Source organism: Lichenostomus cassidix, chromosome 18, assembly GCF_008360975.1.
Source record: "Lichenostomus cassidix isolate B80296 chromosome 18, HeHo_3.0, whole genome shotgun sequence".
Classification (NCBI taxonomy): Eukaryota; Metazoa; Chordata; class Aves; order Passeriformes; family Meliphagidae; genus Lichenostomus; species Lichenostomus cassidix.
This window is the reverse complement of record NC_139498.1, coordinates 11,184,290-11,202,560: the sequence shown is the minus strand read 5'-3', so window position 1 is coordinate 11,202,560 and position 18,271 is coordinate 11,184,290. Positions and strand designations below refer to the sequence as shown.

The following is an 18,271-nucleotide window of genomic DNA, read 5'->3' as shown; positions in this document are numbered from 1 at the left end:
TCCTGACTCCCAGGGATGGTGGTTTCATCTGGATTCTGGAGCAGCCTGTCATTCCAGCAGCGTGGGCAGGGCTGGCAGTGCCCTGGCTCTGCCCTGGCACAGGGGTGGCATTCCCATTGGAGGGGATTATTGCCATTGGAGGGGACAGAAGCAGAGAGGCTGCTGTGCAGTCCAAGTGCCAGGGCCAGGCTGTGGCACAGAGCATGGCTGTCGGGAAAGGCACTGCCAGCTCCAGATCCCTTGGGATGCTCCCTGCTTGGCACTGCTGCCTCCTCTCCCAGACACTGCTGGAGGCACAGGGACAGTGACACTGACCACTGCCCTCAGCAGGGACCTCAGGAGCCACTGCTGGCTCCTTCACCTGGGATTGGCCCTCCCCAGGACTCTGCATTCCCAGCACCACCATGGGGTGCCAGATGGGGAAGGGAGGGGTGTCATTAAACCCAAACCAGAGCATTGTCTGTGCACATCCAATTTCCAGCCCCTGATCCCAGGGAGGATGCCAGAGCTCCCTGGTGCCCTTTCCCACACACATCCCATCCCTGAGTGAGCACAGGATCCCCTGGCCCTGCAGAGCCGTGAGACCAGCACAGCCCACACTCTGTCCTGCTCCTGCTCCTGCCCCTGCTCAGCTCCAGCTCCCTGTCCATCACCATGAAGTGCTTCCCATGTTCTTTAATCACCCCTCACAAGGCCAGGAAACACCAAAACCATGAGACCTTGCATTCTGCCTGCCAGTCCTGCTGCTTCTCCTGAGAGAACCTGGAGTACAGGAGGGGGAGGGCCAGGGTCCAGGGGAAGATCTGGAGCAGCCTGGCCCCCCAGTGCTCCGTTAAAGGCTACATATTGAAGATATAAGTGTTCCACAGCCCCTTTGGAAACTGTGCCATGAGGCTTGGGCAGGACAGAAGGGTCACAAATAACAAATCCGTCCAAAGAGTTCAGGGCCCAGTAAAGGACATTAACCCAGGGAGGAGTTTTTCACCTTTCCCAAGATCTTTTAGCCTGGCCCAAAAGCAAAGTGTGGGTCAGAGCCAGAAATGGAAGGGTTGGGGATCCTGCTTCAGCAGCAGGAGCTGCTCTGGGCATTCCAGGGAACTCCGAAGTCCAGCCTGAGCTTTTAGGATCAAGTTTCTCTTCCCATTTACCCACCCTGCTGTGACACAGCTGAGCCTTCTCCTTAAAAGGTCCCAGGTGGGGAAAACACCTATGGAGCTTCCAAGAGACATTTATTGGTTTGGGTTGAGATCAATGCACATGAAGCAGTGTCAGTCCTGTGGGCACCTTTTCCAGCAGTTCCAGTAGTTCCATGTGTCCAGGGGAGCAGCCTGAGCCCTTCAGGAGCAGCCCAGGGACTCAGCTGGGACACAAGGACAGCCCCTGTGCCTCCTCTTGCTGCACAGGCACCGCTCCCAGCCCAGCCTGGCTCCAGAGGGGGCAACTTTGGAATCCAAGGCTCTTCCTGGCCTCTGACTCCCTCTCAGCCCAACCGAACTCCCTGGCAGGGTTCCTCACTGTCCCAGTAAGGCCTGGGAAGGCAGAACAGAGAGGGGCCTTTGGGGTGGGTGGGTGGCTCAAAGCAAACCCCTGTGGGCTGAGCAAAGCAGCCCTGGACAGGCTCCGGAGGAGCAGGGAGGGAGTGGGCCAGGCTGGGATCAGCTCCAGGCTGGATGGATGCTGCTGCTGCTGCTGCTGGATGGCCTGGACAGCATCCCCACGATGTCCTGCAGCTGTCCCACTGCACAGGGCTGGCAGAGCACAGAGCAGCCCTGTGGCTCCCTTTGGGATCTGTGGGTGCTCCCTCCAGCACCCACTGCAGCCTCCCCTGAGGCAGGAGAGCAGCAGGAAGGGACAGGGGATGGCTGGAGGAGCTGTAGAGCATTAACAACGAGCAGCACAAAGCAGGTTTCAAACTGAGCATTGGTGTCAAGTCAGAGGTAACAGAGCCAAAGCAGCATCATGTTTGGTGGAGTCATTTGTGGTGGGAGTGACCAGAAGGACTGGATGGTTCAGGGACTTCTCTGGCAGTGGGATGGAGGAGGTTCCCCAGGAAGGACATGGGAGTGGAAACCACCTCAGAGGTTGGAGATCAGCTCCTCACACACAGGGATTTCTGGCAGGAAGGCTGGGAGAGCTGGGATTGTTCAGCCTGGGGAAGGGAAGCTTCAGGATGAATTAATTGTGGCTTTCCAGTGCCTGAAGGAGCCAACAGAAAACACAGACAGAGACTGTTTACAAGGGATGGAGGGACAGGGCACAGGGAATGGCTTCCCACTGCCACAGGGCAGGGTTACATGGGATATTGGGAAGGAATTGCTCCCTGTGAGGGTGTGAGGCCCTGGCACAGGGTGCCCAGAGAAGCTGTGGCTGCTCCGGGATCCCTGTCAGTGTCCAAGGCCAGGTTGGACACTGGGGCTTGGAACAACCTAGGATAGTGGAAGGTGTCCCTGCCATGGCAGGGATGGCACTGGATGAGCTTTAAGGCCTCTTCCACTCCAAACCATTCCATAATTCCATGATATGCTGGAGGAACTTGGACCTGCCCATGGCACTGCCCCAGGAAGGATCCCACTTGCACAGAGTGTTTATAAATGTTCAGCCAGGGGTGATGGAAGGAGCCCCGTGGGCTGTGACACTTCCTGGGGGTGTGACCCAGGCAGGGACCCCATGTCCTGATCCTGCAGCAGAGCTGAGCTGGGGGAGCAGCATTTTGGCCAGAGTGGGGGTGGCCAGAGCTCCTGGGCAGCCACCCCAAGGAGAGGCCACCCCAGGCCACCCAGGGCAGCTAACAGCAGGCAGCAGGCAGGGCAGGAGGTGGGACAGGCCTTCAGGCAGCGGGAACAGCCCCTGTCCTGTGCTGTGGCACCAGCACGGGGTGCTCACAGGGGACACAGCACTGGGACACTGGGTGACCTCAGGGTGCCCCAATCGCATGGGGCCATGTCCAGCTCGTGGTGCCAGCCTAGAGGTGCTGGCTAGGGCACTGGAAACAGGACTGAGTGTCCCCTTGGCACTAAGAGGGTCTCATCTGATGTCTCCACCTTCCTCTGCCACTTTCCCAAGCTCCTGGTTGTTATTTCCAACTGCAGTTTGCCCTGTTCTGAATTTCACTCCTTTTGCTCTGATTTCCTCCTTTTCCTTGGAGCTGGCCACTGACCCAGTCACTGGGCCACTGACCCAGTGTGGGGAGGACAGCAGCTCCTGTGCCCCAGCCTGTGCTCCAGTGGTGACTCCACAGGGAGCACCCCTGCTCCAGCCAGCTCCAGGGAGTGCCCTGCACCCCTGCTCAGCTCCACCAGAGCCAAAGGGCTCCTTGCAACAAAACCCTTTCAAAAACAGGACCCAAACCAGGGACATTCCTCACCAGGAGTCCTCAGGAACCATCCCATGGACACTCCCAGGGGACGGGACAATCATCAGAGACCCCAGCATGTCCTGGATGGTGGAGCAGGATGTTCTCCCAACAGCAGCTCCAGGTGGTTCTTTATCCCTGTGCCCAGCTGCAGGACGCTCCCGTGCTGTGCCATGGGCTCCCTGCTGCTGTCATGGCCTCCAGCCGGGGTGGGACATGGTGTCTGTGCTGCCGTGGAGGACGTGGGGCCACCAGGACCTGTGCCAGCAGCCAGAGCTGCCCAGCCAGCCTGGGAGCCCTCGGTGGTGCTGCTGCAGTGGAATTGTGGACAATGATGGACGTTGGACCTCTCAGAGGAGAGCAGGGATCAGACTGGCTGCAGACCTGGGGAGCAAAGGCAGGATGTGGGAAAGCAGGAATTACAGCCACAGGATCCCCTTCTCCAGGGGCCAGAGAGCCAAGCCTGCTTCCCAGAGCCCATGGAAGGAACTCCTGGTTGCCACTGGCCACAGTGGAATCTCCACTGGCACAAGATGAATCCTCTCAAGGTTCCAAGCCCCTGGAGCTCTGTCCCCATCCCCTTCCCTCACACAGAGCCTGTCCCAGTGGGATCATCGGGGGCTGCAGCTCTGTGCTTGTCACCCTCTGCGACAAGCCCACCCCAGGCTGCGCAGGCCTTGCTGGCCTTGTCTGCAGCCCCAAGCCCCAGTTTTGGCAGTAGGGGCTGTGGAGCAGAGCCATCCACAGGCAGGGAGGCAGCTGGCGCCAGGATTGCACCCCCAGCTCTGTCAGGTCACTGCAGCCTCCTCCTGGGATGAGCTGGGGAGTCCTGGCAAGCAGCACCTCCCTGTGGCTCTGCCGCTCCCACAAAATTAGGGATAAGCAATGTCCTGACCCGCTGGCAGATGGATGGGACCTGCCTGGTTGGCTCAGCAGCCAGAGGATTGTCCTGTGCTACCGACACAACCCTCTAGACAGCCTCTGTTCCCAAATTCATGGCACATCCCTGCAGGTGGCCCAGGAAGCACCAGCTCCAAGGAAGCCCCTCCTGCCCAGATTCCCGGGATGTGCCCCTACCACGGCTGTGTCCTGTGCCAGGGGCTGGCAGTGCCCTACATGATGGAGCAGGTGAAGCCACAGCACTCCTTGAGCAGGGTCAGGCCCGTCTTGGTCACATAGGGAGCTGAGGTTTGCTGTCCCCTCGATGTCATCTTCTTCTCTCGGACAGGAGCTGCGGGAAGAGGAATCCAGGTCTGCCTGGGGAGCAGGGTCCAGCCCAGGGTTGGAGATCAGAGCTCCTCTGGGGCTGCTGCTGACCCTGTCAGAACCACAGCTCCTGCATCACACAGGGTGTCCCCAGCTCCTGCAACACAGGGACACAGCCATGAGTGCTTTGGGGTGTCCCCAAGGCTGGGCATGCCTCCCATAGCCCTGGGGAGGTGACAGAGCACAGGGAAGAGCACAGGCTGTCGTCAGAGGACGTGGTGTCCATCCTGCATCCACCTGAGGTATGAGGAAATGTTAAAGGGACAGAGGAAGTCTGTCAGCTCTAAAAGAGCCCCTCCCCAGCCCCATTCTCATAGGGCATGGTGGGAAATGCCAGGAGGGAAAGGGATTCCTAACATCTGTTCCAATTCCAGATGTTTCCACAAGGTGATTTCAAGCACCAGCATCCCCCAGTTCCATTTCCCCACCCTCCTCCAGCTGAGCCAGTCCCAGGCAATAAAATCTTGGAGACAGAGTGCGTGGGAAAGGAGAGAACTGCCAGGGAGGTTTATGCAAGGAATAAACCCCATCAGCACCTACTTGCTCTCTGGAGGTAGCTTTTGGAGAGCTTGCTCTGCAGGAACTCAGCCATTTCCTTGTCTTCTTCCCTTTCCCTGTGACAAAGAACTTGTTTACTGCTGGGAAAGGAGCAGAGAGGCCCCCAGGAGCTCTGGGAAGGCAGGACACAGCTCAAAGGACAGACTGCACTGTCCCCAGTGCCAGGGTGACACCAGCTACCTGAGCCTCTCAAACTCCACATCATCCACCAGGAAATCCCGCGTTTCCACCAGCTTGTGGATCTGCTGCACCAGCTCCTCCTCCCTCTGCTTCTCCTCGTTGGACTTCTGGTTCTCTGCAGCACAGGGAGCACAGTTCACAGCCCCAGGGAGCACCTCTCAGGTGCCATCTCCCCATCTCCCCAGGGGCCATCATCCCCTGCCAAGGCCAGCCCTGCTCTGCTCAGCACTGAGCGTGAGGGCAGAGCCAAGCCAGAGGGAGCAGCTGGATCCAGGCCCTGGCTGCTCAATGAGCAGGAATCTCATCCCAACGGCCCTGGCTGGTGGTGACAGCTCTGCTGTCATCACATTTGAAGTTTTAGCTTCTCCCCAGACTCTCATGGGGCTGAGCACTGCGAGGTGGCACTGTGAGCTCTGCAAAGCATGGAAAGGGCCCTCAGCCATGTGCCATCTCTGGGGGAGGTGACCATGGCTGCTGTCCCCCTGCTCTGCTGCAGGGCTGGTGACCAGCACCCAGAGAGCTCAGAAATGCCAGCTTGGATGTTGTCCCACAGCCAGGAAGGGTTTGGCTCCATTTCCCAACCCAGGGAGCCCCAGCCTGGCCCTGAGCTGTGTAAGAGCACAGGGATCTCAGAGCCAGGTCCTGCATGTGGCTGAGGAAGCAGGGATTCATATGTCCAGGGATTCCCAATGTGTGCAGATACTCTGGGAACAGCTCCATTTGTCCCACACACAGAGCCATGGAAACCCACACAATCCACTGGGTTTGCAGCCTCATTTCCTTGCTGGTCCTGGTGATCCCATCCTCCCCATCTGACCGTCCAAACCCCATTCCCACCCCAGCCACAAGTGTGTCCCAGGCTCTTCTGGAATCCATCAGCCATGGTTGTCATTGAACCCTGACTGACCGACCTTGGGCAGGATCCACTCTTGCCACAGATCTTTGGGCAGTGAGTGAAGGCCTGGAGAACTCTCTCATCCCTAAGAATTCCTGTCCTATGGAAATTGGTATGGAATGGAATACAGCAGAACAGCCAGGGGGATAAGAGGTGGGAAATATCAATGGAGAGCCACCTGAGGTGGGAACTGTGACTGTTTGTACTGTTTAATACCAAGGCTGAATTCTCCAGCCACCTCCAAAACCAGCCTAGCCCAGACTGGATCAGTCCCCTGGCTGCCTTCAGCTAAATAAAAACACAGCAAAATTCACAGGCTGGAGCCAGCTGGGTCTCAGCAGGTCCTAAACTAAGGACTGATTTGTAGCTGGAACATTGATCTGGGTGCTGCTGGATAGGAGGAACCCCTCAGACCCATCCTGCTGTTGAAACATCTCCAGCAAATGAAGGCTTTTCCAGGCACTGTGATCTTGTGCAGGGAATGAGGTCCCTGGCACAGGGAGCTGCTCTGGCCTGAGGCTAACCTCTGCCACCCCTTGGATTAAGGCAGAGTCACCTGGGCACTGTCTCTGAGCAGCCCTCACCTGCCTGCTGGGGACAGGGGCACTTCCAAGTGGCATTTGGCTGCCACACCGTGCCCAAGCACCTTATTTGGAGTTAATTAGCACCGGCTACTTGGAGTTAATTAACAACCTGCATTGCTGAAGTGGAGCCTGTCAGAGTCAAGGTCTCACTGGACAAGCACTGCCCCTTTCTCCCCCCTGGCTGATGTCAGAGCCCATCATGAGCATGGTGATGGCTGAGTTATTAAAGGTTCCTTGTGCAGAGGACAGTGCAAGCCCCAGCCCTGGCTGGGCTCTGAGTAAGCACTGACGTGTTCCAATCTTTATCCAAACCCAAGGCTGCCGTGACTGTCTCACAAGAACAGCGATGTGCAGGATTTTTCCAGCACAGACTGGTCTGAGTCAACTTATAAAGAAGACAAAAAGAGCAGAATTTCTGCTCTCAGTTGAGCCTGGGAGTGCTGAAAAGGTGAGAAATGAAAGCCCAAAGCAGATGAAGGAAAGCCATACTCATTTCTCCAGGAGCAGAAAAGACTAATTTATATCTGCTCTGAGTTGTGGTTTAGGGAAAGTCGGTTTATGGACTGGAAGGCATTTGAATTAAAAGCCCCCATGAGATTTGGGTCTGTTTTGCAAGTAACTCCTGGTTTTATGGCAGAATTCTCCCTTCCCTCCCCTCCATCTGGAAGCAGAGCCAGGTTTATTGAAGTGAGCAGCACCTGCATGTTAAGCAGCATTAGTTTAATGGGCTCTAGCTCTGTGCTGAAGGTTCCCAGGCACACCCAGCACGATGGCAGTGACACCTGGCAGGGCTACGCTGGGCTCTCAGATAACCCCGGGGACAGCACTGAGGAGCTGAGGAGGGGCCTGGGGACACAGATGGGCACAGCTGGTCCCTGCCTGCACCCACCTCCCCCTGCCACACCTCGCTGGCCTCAGGGAGTTCAGCACCTTTGGGGAGCTGCTGCTGCTGGAAGTCACTGAGGCCCAAGTGCTGCTGCTGGGATGGGCACAAAAACGCAGGGACATGTCCCCATCTGCTTCTGAGAGCTGCCCTGGCTGGGGTTGAGGGAGAGAGGCACTGCTTGGTGTCCAGGGGTGGACACAGCCTGTGAGGAGCTTTTCCTGCTCAGTGTCATCCAAACCCCGAGCTCCTTGGGGGCTGATTTCATTGGAATTCTTTGGCTAAGGGCATCCTTTAGGGAAATGAGGTTTGGCCTTCCCTGGGCTGTGAAGGACAAGGATGGCTCCAGATGGGACAGGGACATGGAGGGGAACTGGGCAGAGTAAAGGGGGTGACAAAAGCAGCACTTCCTCCCAGAAGAATTCTTCACTCCAGTTGCTCTGGCCTGTTTGCCCCTTTTCAACATCCTGATTGGTGACTTCCCCTAAATCAGGGACATCACCAGACCCCTTTGCCATGAAATCCCCTCAGGACCCATCCCACCCTGGCTGCAAGCAGGAACTCTCCCCTGGCACCTGCTGCCATCTGTCCCAATCACAGACACACAGCAAGAGTTCAACTGCTGCTCTCATCCTGCAGCCCTTTGAAGGCATCTCCCCTTCTGCTTCCTCCAAAGGGGTCCCTCCACAATGTGGTGGGACAAGGGCCCCATTTGGGATGTTCCCTGGGGTCCCACTGTGCCAGGATTCTCTGTCACCTCCCTCAGCTCCCATCTCCTCCTGTACCAGAGGCTCTTCCTCAAAGGAATTGTGTTTTGTCTCCTTTCCAGTTTCCTCTGCCCTCCAGCCCAGGCTCAAGGGACTCCCTGGCAGTAATGCCAGCAGGAAAACTCCCAGGGAGGATCTTGGAGAGACTCAGGGAGCCACATTTGTGGATTCTGGCTCTGGGAGAGCAGCAGCATCTCTGGGAGCAGCCCAGGGTGACTGCTGGTATTTGATGGGAACCTTTCTGCTCACTGCAGCAGAATGCAGTTCTCCAAAACTGCCCAAAGCCTTACCTGGCAGGGCTAGGAGTTTCTGGAGCTCTGTTTTCAGCCGGCTGATTTCCTGACAAAGCTGGATGTCATCCATCCTGCAGAGACACAAACAGGACCTCTGAGAGGGAAAACTGGGAGAGAAAGGGTTCAAAAACCTGAACAACTGAGGGGGGAAACTGGGAGAGGAGAGGTTCAAAACCCCTAGAGCAATACCCAGCCAGTGCTGGAAGGCAAAGCACTAAGTGCTTGTGGTGGGGATCCCAGATTTCCCCACTTTCCCATGGGAAATCTCAGCCCAGTTCACCCCAGAGTTTTGTTGGAGCCACATGGCTTGGGACTCTGGCTGTTGGCAGAGAAAAAGTTTTATTACCTTAATGATAAAGCCTTACCAAAACCTGGCCCGTTCACCAGGCAAGAACAGCTGTGTTTTTCCTGGTGCCAGAAAATATTTCTCAAGGAAAAAAATCCAAAAATAAGTGGAAGCTGCTGCCATAGAAAAAGGTCTTTTATCCCACCTTCCTGCAGAATTAAATAAAGGTAGAAAATTGAAATATAACAGGGACGGTGTGCAGAGTTTTCAGGTGTCAGCTGAGAACCAGGGTCACTTCAACAGGACAAAAGAAGCCTCCTGTGCTGCTGACCCTGGGCAGGGTCTGTGTCCCAGACAACCCCCAGCTGATTTCTGAGCTGCTGCCACCCTGCCCAGATGTGCCACTGGATCCTTGGGAAGTGGGAGCCACTCAAAACCTGACAATCCCGATCCTTCCACTGAGTCACCCTGTCCACCCCTCCTGGATGAGTCACTTTTGCTGGAGTTATGGAGCATGCAGCTTTGGCAGCTGAGCTGGAGCCACCAGGAATGTGAGTAATGGAAGGGAGAAGGAACAGCCTGGAAAGAGGAGCCTTGGGAGAAACTGGAGTGGGATCAGCTCAGGTGCAGAAGCTTCCTCCTTCCTCTGTCAGATCTTTGCTCTGACAATGCCTTCCTTTGTTTGCATCCCACACCAAAGAGATCCAGGACTGCAATGTCTGCGAGCAGCACGTGGGGAGCAGGGAGGGCTCTTTGTCCCCATTGCCAGCTCAGGGTCCTGTGGTGGCTGTGCCTGAACTTGTACAAGGAGCAGCAGGAGGGAATGGGGACAAGAGGGAGTGCTGGTGACACACTGATTAAAATGAAAATGAAAAGACAGATGAGAGCTGAATGATTAATGCATTTAAATGGAAATTAATTCTGGAAAAACTGATGAGGAGAATAATAAATAATAAATTCTCTTTTCAATTAAACTCAGGAGGGGCTGCAGGGATAAACACCCAGGAGGTTCCTGCTGGGGCTGGAACTGCTTCTACCCCTGGTGGTGCCACCACTGCTGGTGACACCTATGGCTGCATCAGCCAGAGGCAGGTGTCCCTGGCTGGCCCTAGGGAGCACTGAGGGACCAGGGCAGAGCTCAATCTCCCACAGGAATTCCACACCTTTCCTTTTGCCCTATAAAAGGAGAAGTGTTTGGTGCTTCATTGTTTTCCAGAGCACAGACACCTCAGAAATGCAGGAACATTTTAGTTTGACATTTCCAACACGGAGCAAACACTGATTTTTATCGAGGTCACTGCTCTATTCAGCTGCACATCCTGGGATTTTTCCATCTCCTCGAGCCCTGCAGTCCAACCTCCCTGAACATCACCTTTTCCCCAGCTGGAGAATTAAAAGAAGCCTTGCAGCCCCTGTTTCCCACCCTTTCCAGCCCCCTCCTGCAGACCCCAGCTCTGGGAGCCCCATTCTCCAGCACCAGTGCCCCAGGAAGATCCTCAGTCTTCCCTGCCCCTCCCTCCTGGGCCCTGCAGAGCTAAGGTTGAATTCCCACAGCACCCCCAAATCCCAGGCAGGCCATCCTGGCACTTCCAAACACCCAAGGGATCATTTTTGCAGCCAAACACACCATGAGGTTACTGTAGGAGATTTCCCTTTATATTCCAAGGGAGAAACCAAACAAAGGGTTAAGGAAGCACAGGAGCTGTGAGCTCTGACAGCACCTGAGAGAATCAGGTACTGTTGCCATGGAAAGCCTTTAAGAACTACACTTTTGATGATTTCCAAAAATCCTTTTCAACAATGAGTTCAGGGGAACTGCGCCTCGGAGGGGCTCCAAATCCAAGCCTCTGAACCATCGTCCAGCTTCCACACCCACTGGATTTACCCAGGGATTTCCAGGCTGTGGGATCCTCAGTGCAGGGACCAGTGGGGACCCAGTCACACCCAAAGAGCAGCACAGGAAGAGCTACAGCCCAGGAAATGTCATCTTTGTCAAAATCCCAGTTTGTGCTGGGCTGGCAGGGTGGGATCTGAGGACTGAGCTAACCACAGCCCTTTAGTGATATTACAAACTTAATCAACCCAAACTGTGGATGTTAGTCAGGCCTTTTCCTCCACACACATAAAATCTCCATATAGACCCATGAAAAATGTTCTTTGTCCCCCCAAACAAGTGCTGGTGAGCACCATTGCAACACGGTGGCTTAGGTCTGAAAGGCCTGGAGATTTTTATTCCAAAACTTCTTTGACTATTGAAATGGACCCTGGAGAAAATCCTTTCCTCCTTACCGGGCTGCAAAGGCTGTGCTGGGAGTGGAGAGAGGGACACAGGGAGGAGATGCAGGATGGAGATGCAGGGAGGAGATGTAGCATGAAAGAAGGAGATGCAGGATGCAGGAAGGAGATGCAGGATGCAGGGTAGCACCAAGCACTGATGCCAGTCCAATTCCAGCATGTCCTGGCAGCCCCAGGGACTAGGGCATATGGAGGAAAAGGGAGAGGTGTGAGGATGTGTAATACTTCACGCTGGGGAGAGCAAACTGTGGTTATGTGGCTGCTCAGCAGCTGCAGATCCTGCTGCTGTGGAAAAGCCAGACCTTGGTGCTGGGGCAAAGCCAGACCTTGGTGCTGGGGCAAATCTCCAGAGAGCAGCACCAAAGCACCAAACCCCATATCCCTTCCCAAGCCCAGCCCAAGAGCCTCACACTGAGGAAGAGCATGGACTGACTGGGAACACATGGTGCTGGTGGGACATAGACACATCTGAGGGGTTAAACCTGCGAGATAAACTCTGCTTACACAGAATTCGGGTGGCTCAGAGCTTCCCAGCATCAGTGGCAGCTTTGTAACAGGGATCCATCCAAGGCACCAAGGCCAGGGTATAGGAGAGGCTGCACTTCCAGGTGGGAAACAAGGCAGGAAGCAGCCTCAGCCCTGCTGATCCCGGGGGCTGAGCTGTGCTTGGCTGGGCAGGAGGAGATGCTGGGGTGTCCCTGAGGAGGGGAGGGGAGCAGAGCAGGAGGGGACAGGGACTCACATGTAGCGCAGCTCTGACTCCCTGCGCACCAGGATCTCCCGGATCCGCTCGATCCTGAACAGCTCCCCCTCGATGTCATCGATGGTGGTGGTGGAGTCGGCCATGGACACGATCTCGTCCTCTGGAGAAGGAATGGGAGCCACGTTAGGGACCTCAGGGAAGCCTTGGGAAGGGCAGCACCCCTGTGCCAGGCTCTGTGCCAGGAGAAAGCCCCACATTCCCAGGTGTCTCCCCTTTCTGAACAGCAGGAGGCCAAGGGAGCTGGAAACTTCTGGAGGGAAGGACAGGAATGTCCCTTCCTTTTTCCAGAGCCATGGAAGTCTCCAGCACGTCCAGCACAGAGACCTGAGCCTGCCCAGCACCCTCCTCCTGCATGGCCAGGAACAGATTCTGGGCACACAAAGCACAGAGCTGAGCAGTCATGGGGCTGAAACTCCTTCTGTTGCTCCCCTTCCATCCCACACTGGATGAGGATTCCCCATCCCTCCCAGCTCACTGCAGGAAGAGCCCCCATGGCACCCAGCAGGGCAGTTCAGCTTCCTCACCCTCTGCAGTGCTGAAGATCCCATCCAGCACCCACCTGGGGAAACTGAGGCAGGGAAAGGGGGGGGGTCACTCACTCAGGGTGAGAAGAAGGAGCTTCACAGCAAAATGTGGGATAAAGGGGCTGGAATTTATGTTTTAGAGGGATGGACAGGATGAAAGTCCATCCACCTCCATCCATGGCTCTGACCACCAGCTCTGCCTCCCTGCTCCATGACTCACACAGAATTCCCACTCTTTTGCTCCAGACTGTCCCATGGATTTACAGTTCATGCCACAGTGACTCCCAGCCTATTTTATGGGCATAGCTGAGGATTTGCTCCAGGCCAGCTCCCAGCCCACTCTGGCTCTCAGAGACACAACACTGAGCCTGTTATCAGTGCCAGGCAGCAGAACCATCATCACATCCCAGCTAATCCAGCTCTCTGGGATGTGCTGTGCACAGGAGGCTGCAGCAGAGCCAGGCTGTGAGAAAACATTCCAAAAACCACATCAGGGGCAAAGCCTGCTTCCTTTGAAGCTTCACAGGGCACATCTCCCCTCTGAGGTTTTGCCTTCTTGCAGCCCTGGGGCTTTCCCTGTGTGGGGAGAGGGGAAAGCACAGCCATGGAGCTGCTCCAGGAGCAAGATTTTCCAGGCAGGGATGTTGGGGAGCTGTAGATGCCAGAGTGTGTGGTCTGGGCATTCCAAATGGGATCCAGGCCAGTGCTGAGGGTTACAGAGCAGGAAGAGAAAAACACTGAGGCACACTCTGCACTGCCTGTCCTCTCCCCATCCCATAACACTGCTTGGGAAATCATTCCCAGAGCAGGGCATATTTCCAAGACTTCCAGCAGGGAAGGTTGATTGTGGAAATACAATGGTTTGGATTAGTGTGAGTGGTTTGGAGAAGAGTTTTCTTCTGTTTCTGGCTTGGAAATTCACGAGGAATTCTTGGAGATTTTCTCCCTTCTCCCCCAGGCTCAGCCGATGGATGCCAGGGTGTGACTCCTCACTCATTCCCTGTTTGGAGGTGTCAGGATGCTCCCAGGAGCCAGTGTTTGATCAGGACAGACAAATCCCTGGCTTGGGCAGTGTGTGAGGCTGGATGCACTGCCCTCCAGCAGTTCTTGCCCCAGGCTCTGCACAGACCCCTCCTTTCCTTGTTTCCTGACGGGGTTGCCAAGGGACCGGCCTGTGGCTGCTACAGCATCACGATGCGGTTGCTAAGGGACCAGAGTGTGGTTGCTAGGGGACCAGGATGCCGAGGTCCCTCATCCTGAGCATTCTGGGGCTCTGCCACCTCAAAGGTCCTCTGGCCTGGGATACTTGGCTGCAGCTGCACCCAGCTGAGCAGCTGGGGATGGCCCCAGGGACCCGTGAGAGATGCTGGCAGATGTGCAGGTAGCAGCACAGCTGGAGGCGCAGGTGGCACAGCTGGGAGGTGCCTGCAGGCAGCCACTCCCTGGGGCTGTACCTCAGCTCAGCTCCAGAGCTGTTATGAGAAGCTGCAGAGCTCTGTGTGCCCTCTGGGCCCAGGCGGAGGTGACAAGGCTGGTGGATGTCCAGATGTGCCAGTAAACCTGGAGACAGATAAACCCGGAGCATCCTGCAGCCTCCATCCCCAAGGACAGCCCCGGAGCAGGGGGTGGGGCTGGGGAGGGGGACTGTCACTCCTGGCCTGCCTGGCTGGGGAATAACCCGGAATGTCTCTGATCATTTGGTTGAGGTTCTCAGCCAGGTATTTTCCAGGGGGGAGTATCAGGGTTTGGAACAGCTGTCAACATCCCTTCTTCTCCCTCTCATCCCAGAATGTCATCAGCACAACCACTACAGTGAGAGAGGTGAATCCTCGCCTGTGTAGGCAAAGGGAGGAGCTGGAAGAGCTGGGACGGGCAGAGATGATAGTGCTAGTAGGGGAGGAGGTGGCAGTGCAGGGGTGGGAGGAGGGGGGAGAGCTGGGAGAGGAGGAGGTGGACGAGCTGAGCTGCTTTCCCCCACCTGCAGCAGGAGGCTGGGATGCAATTCCAGCCCATGGGCACTGCCCCCAGGAGCAGGAAAGCTCCTGGCTCAGCTCTGGGGTGGTTCCCATCAGGTGTGGCTGGCACCTCCCTGCCCTCACACACTGCTCCAAAGTCACCTTTCGGTTGGGCACTTCTCAGGTCAGGAGTGTCCTGTGGCATGAGGACAGCAGAAGGTCACAGCCCAGCCCAGGCAGGGCTGCAGGACTCAAGCAGGAGGGTGCCAGCCCTTGGCTGTGCCTTCAGGTACTGTGGTCAGGTCCAGGAACTCTGCATTCCTCAGGAATTCCAGGGAACTGCTCACCAAAGCACCAGTGCCAGACAAGAAGTTCTGACAGGACTGTTGTGTCCCTGGAGCTGCTAATTAAGGGCAGAAGCAGAGGGAAGGCAGTGCCAGTCCTGGAAAATGAAGCCCACAAGCCCTGGAAGGGAGCCCCTGGACAAGGGGACACAGAGCTACAGTTCTGCACCAGAGCCACCCGTGAGACATCACAGGTGTGTGACTGACGGGCAGCTGAGGGTGGGGGATGGATTGGATGATGGAAACTCTTCCCATCTGCCCAGGGCCACAGGTCACCCTGCCCAGACCTGAACAGCTGAGTGGGGACAGGGGCCAGAGCATGAGGTGGATGAGGAGACACTGGGAGAACCAGGATGAAGGGTTCAGACACTGCAGCAGGGATCAGAGGGTGTTGGATCTCCATCTTTGGCCTAGGATAACTTCTGGACAAGGCTATGGGCAACCTCATCCACCAAGTCTGCTCTGAGCAAGAGATTGAACTCAGCATCTCCAGAGTGTCTTCCAATCCAGTTTCCCCTGTTATTCCAGGTAATGACAACCAATTGGGATGTGCCTGGGTCCACCCTGCTGGCTCAGGAGATGCCCTCTAGGTGATGCTGAGTTCCTGAGCTCCTGAGAGAGTTAAACCCAGCACATCCTGCAAGCAGAGCTGGGAAAGATCTCTCTGGGGATGGCTTTGCCCAAGCTGAGAGTGGGTTTTTCACATCAGGTTCCTTCTCCTGCCCAAGAGGATCACATTAAAGCTGTGATCAAGATCACAGTCCTGAGTCTCCCCCAGAGAGGGATGGCCCCACGTGTGGCCACACTGCCCAGGGGTTCCTTTGCTCCCACAGCAGCCCAGCCACACACAGAAAACCCACACACAGAAAACCCATACACACAGAAAACCCTACACTCAGAAAACCCCCCACAGTGCTTGAGCCAAAGGAATCCCACCTGGCACCATTTCAACCTGGCAAACCAAGGAGGGGAAGAAAGCTTTGATGGAAATTTGGAGCTGTTCTAATCATCACACCCGGCCCAGGGAGGGGCCTCCACTAATGAGGAGTGTAATAGCCAGAGACTTCCACTCCAGATGGTTTGGGGAAAACATTTGGACAACCAGCAGCGAGCCTGGGATGAGTCACAGCAGCCAACAGTGCAGGGTGTTTCAAGCAATTTTCTTCGTGATTAAAGTTGGGAAGTTGATTGACAGCCCCCTGTAGAGGGGTCAGAGCTCTTTATGTGGGCACCATCCCAAGAGACCTCTAACTCAGCCATGTGCTTTCCTCTGCTCCAGAGAGCAGCAGGGACAGGGGACATTCAGCTTGTCCCAGTCAGCCCCCACTCCATGAGCTCGATAATGGGAGTCCTGAGAAGCCACTGCCAGCTACTCTCAGCCTTGTCAGAGGGGTGCTGTCCCCACCATCCCCATCCTGCCAGGAGGGACACAAAGCTCCAGGTCTGTCAGTGTGTGGCCAAGCAGGCCATGCCCAGACAGGAGAGATCCCTGCTTCCCTGCCAGTGTTCCCGGAGTAAACCAGGGATAAATGCAGTGCCTTGGCCCAGTGCAGCCAGAGGGGGTTTGTTGGCGGTGTCTGTGCAGCACCTGGCTCAGCCAGCACCTCTGAGACCGTGTTAGACAGACACAAACAGGGCCAGAGTTTGCAGGTGAGGCACTCTGGGATGGTTTATGGGGGTATCACCAGCCCCTCCACACCCCACTGCTGGATGCACCTCCCCAGGGCCACCTCCTGAGCACCAGCAGGACAAGAGGCTCCAGGAGCTCAGGGCTCCACAGGCCTGGCCTGGGAGCAAACCCCAGAGCAGCATCCAAGGAGCAGACACAGACTGTTGGAAGGATCTCACCATCCCGGGGTCCCCAGGAGCCTGGAGTTCACAGAACTGCACTGAATCAGCAAAATCGCTGCCACCACAGCCCTGCTCACAGGCACCCATGGGGATGGTTGGGAATGCTCACAGGCACTCATGGGGATGTCCAGGCCATATCCAGCATCCTGAGTCCAGCACCACCAGGCTCTGGCTCACCCCAAAGTCACCCAGGAGCTGGTGAAGCAGATGACCCAGGTGATGAAGGTGCTCAGAGCCCCACGGGAGGAGCAGGGGAGAATACACACTGCCAGGAAAGACACAAAGGGGAAGGACCAAAACTCCACACTGCTCATCCAGGAGCTGAGCAGCTTCTTGGGCACCACACAGCCCCCAGGCAGTGCCCAACAGGATGCTGGAGCTGGCTCCTTCCCTCCTCTCCTGCCTTTGCAGCTGCCTGTCCCTGCCCCACTGAGTGCAAGGGGATAAGGGGGAGCAGAGAGGAACAGGGAAGGGGAGAGGTCGGAGGGATGGCACAGCAGAGGGATTGCGGGCGCCTCCCTTCCTCCCAGCCCGGCACTGCGACCCTTCCTCCCAGCCCAAGGTCGAGGGCTCTGCTCGAGGCAATTTCCCTGCTTGGTATCCGCCGCTCTTCTCCCCCGGGCCGGACTGCAGGAGCTGGCCGGAGAGGAGCAAAGGCGATGAAGGACAGGGAGAGCCCTCCAGTCCCTCGGTCACAGCCGTGCCCAGGGCTGGACACAGCAGCGCAGCGGTGCCGTGTCCGCGCGGGCAGCAGCAGCAGCGACATGGCGGGATGTGACCCTGCTCCCCGTTGTGTCCCCCCAAGACATCCTCGGTGCCACCCCTCCTCCCACCCAGCCCCTTCTCCCCGTCTGTTCTCTCCCCCAGCCTCTCCTTCCCTCTCTCCATCCCCTCTTCCATCCGTTCGTCCGTCCGTCCATCCATGCATCCATCCATGCATCCATCCTTTCCCTCCGTCCTTCTCCTGCCCCACTCCCGATGGCCGCTGCTCGGGGCTCCGCCGGTGCCGGTGCCGATCCGGGGAGCACCGGCTGGGCTCTCTGGGTGGATGAAGCCGCCGGTTCCCCGCCAGGGCTCGGCTGCCCGCATTGTCCCGGAGCCCCGGGGGCGGGGGAAGTTGGGCTCGGGCGGTGCCGGTCCCGTACCGGTCCCGCGGCGCTCACCTGGCCCCGCGCCGGCCGGCGGCCAGCGGGTGGATTCCATGGATCCGTACCGGGGAGAGGTGCGGCTGCCCTCCATCCGCAGCCCAGCACGCTGTGCTCCGCCGGGGCGGGGGCTGCCGCCGCTCCCTCCGCTCCCACCGCACTGCTTCCACCGCTCCACAGATCCGATCCGATCTGATCCCGCCGCTGCGCCGGGGCGGGGGCTCTCACTGATCCCAGCACCCCGACCCCACGGCTCCGCTCCGCCGGGGCAGGGACTCCGGCCGCCCCTGCCGCTCCGCTTCCTCCTCTCCCGCCGCTCCCACTGCTCCT

At 57.1% G+C, this 18,271-nt stretch overlaps 1 protein-coding gene across 5 annotated transcripts; it reads right to left on the bottom strand.

Moving 5' to 3' along the window:
- Positions 1–1,212: 1,212 nt before the first annotated feature.
- Positions 1,213–18,262, bottom strand: LOC146429712 (bMERB domain-containing protein 1-like). 5 transcript variants are annotated; one of them, XM_085078010.1, is made up of 7 exons: positions 17,960–18,262; positions 12,102–12,222; positions 8,776–8,849; positions 5,357–5,471; positions 5,159–5,232; positions 4,430–4,583; positions 1,213–3,736 (listed from the first exon to the last, which is right to left on the bottom strand). In XM_085078010.1, exons 1-6 carry the CDS (start codon positions 18,033–18,035, stop codon positions 4,465–4,467), a joined length of 579 nt encoding a protein of 192 aa, XP_084934136.1. In that variant the 5' UTR covers positions 18,036–18,262; the 3' UTR covers positions 1,213–3,736; positions 4,430–4,464. The 5 variants fall into 5 exon arrangements, with proteins under 5 accessions (XP_084934136.1, XP_084934135.1, XP_084934138.1 ...); XM_085078009.1 differs by having other exon boundaries at positions 4,469–4,583; XM_085078012.1 differs by lacking the exon at positions 17,960–18,262 and adding an exon at positions 13,776–14,029 and having other exon boundaries at positions 4,469–4,583.
- Positions 18,263–18,271: the final 9 nt, after the last annotated feature.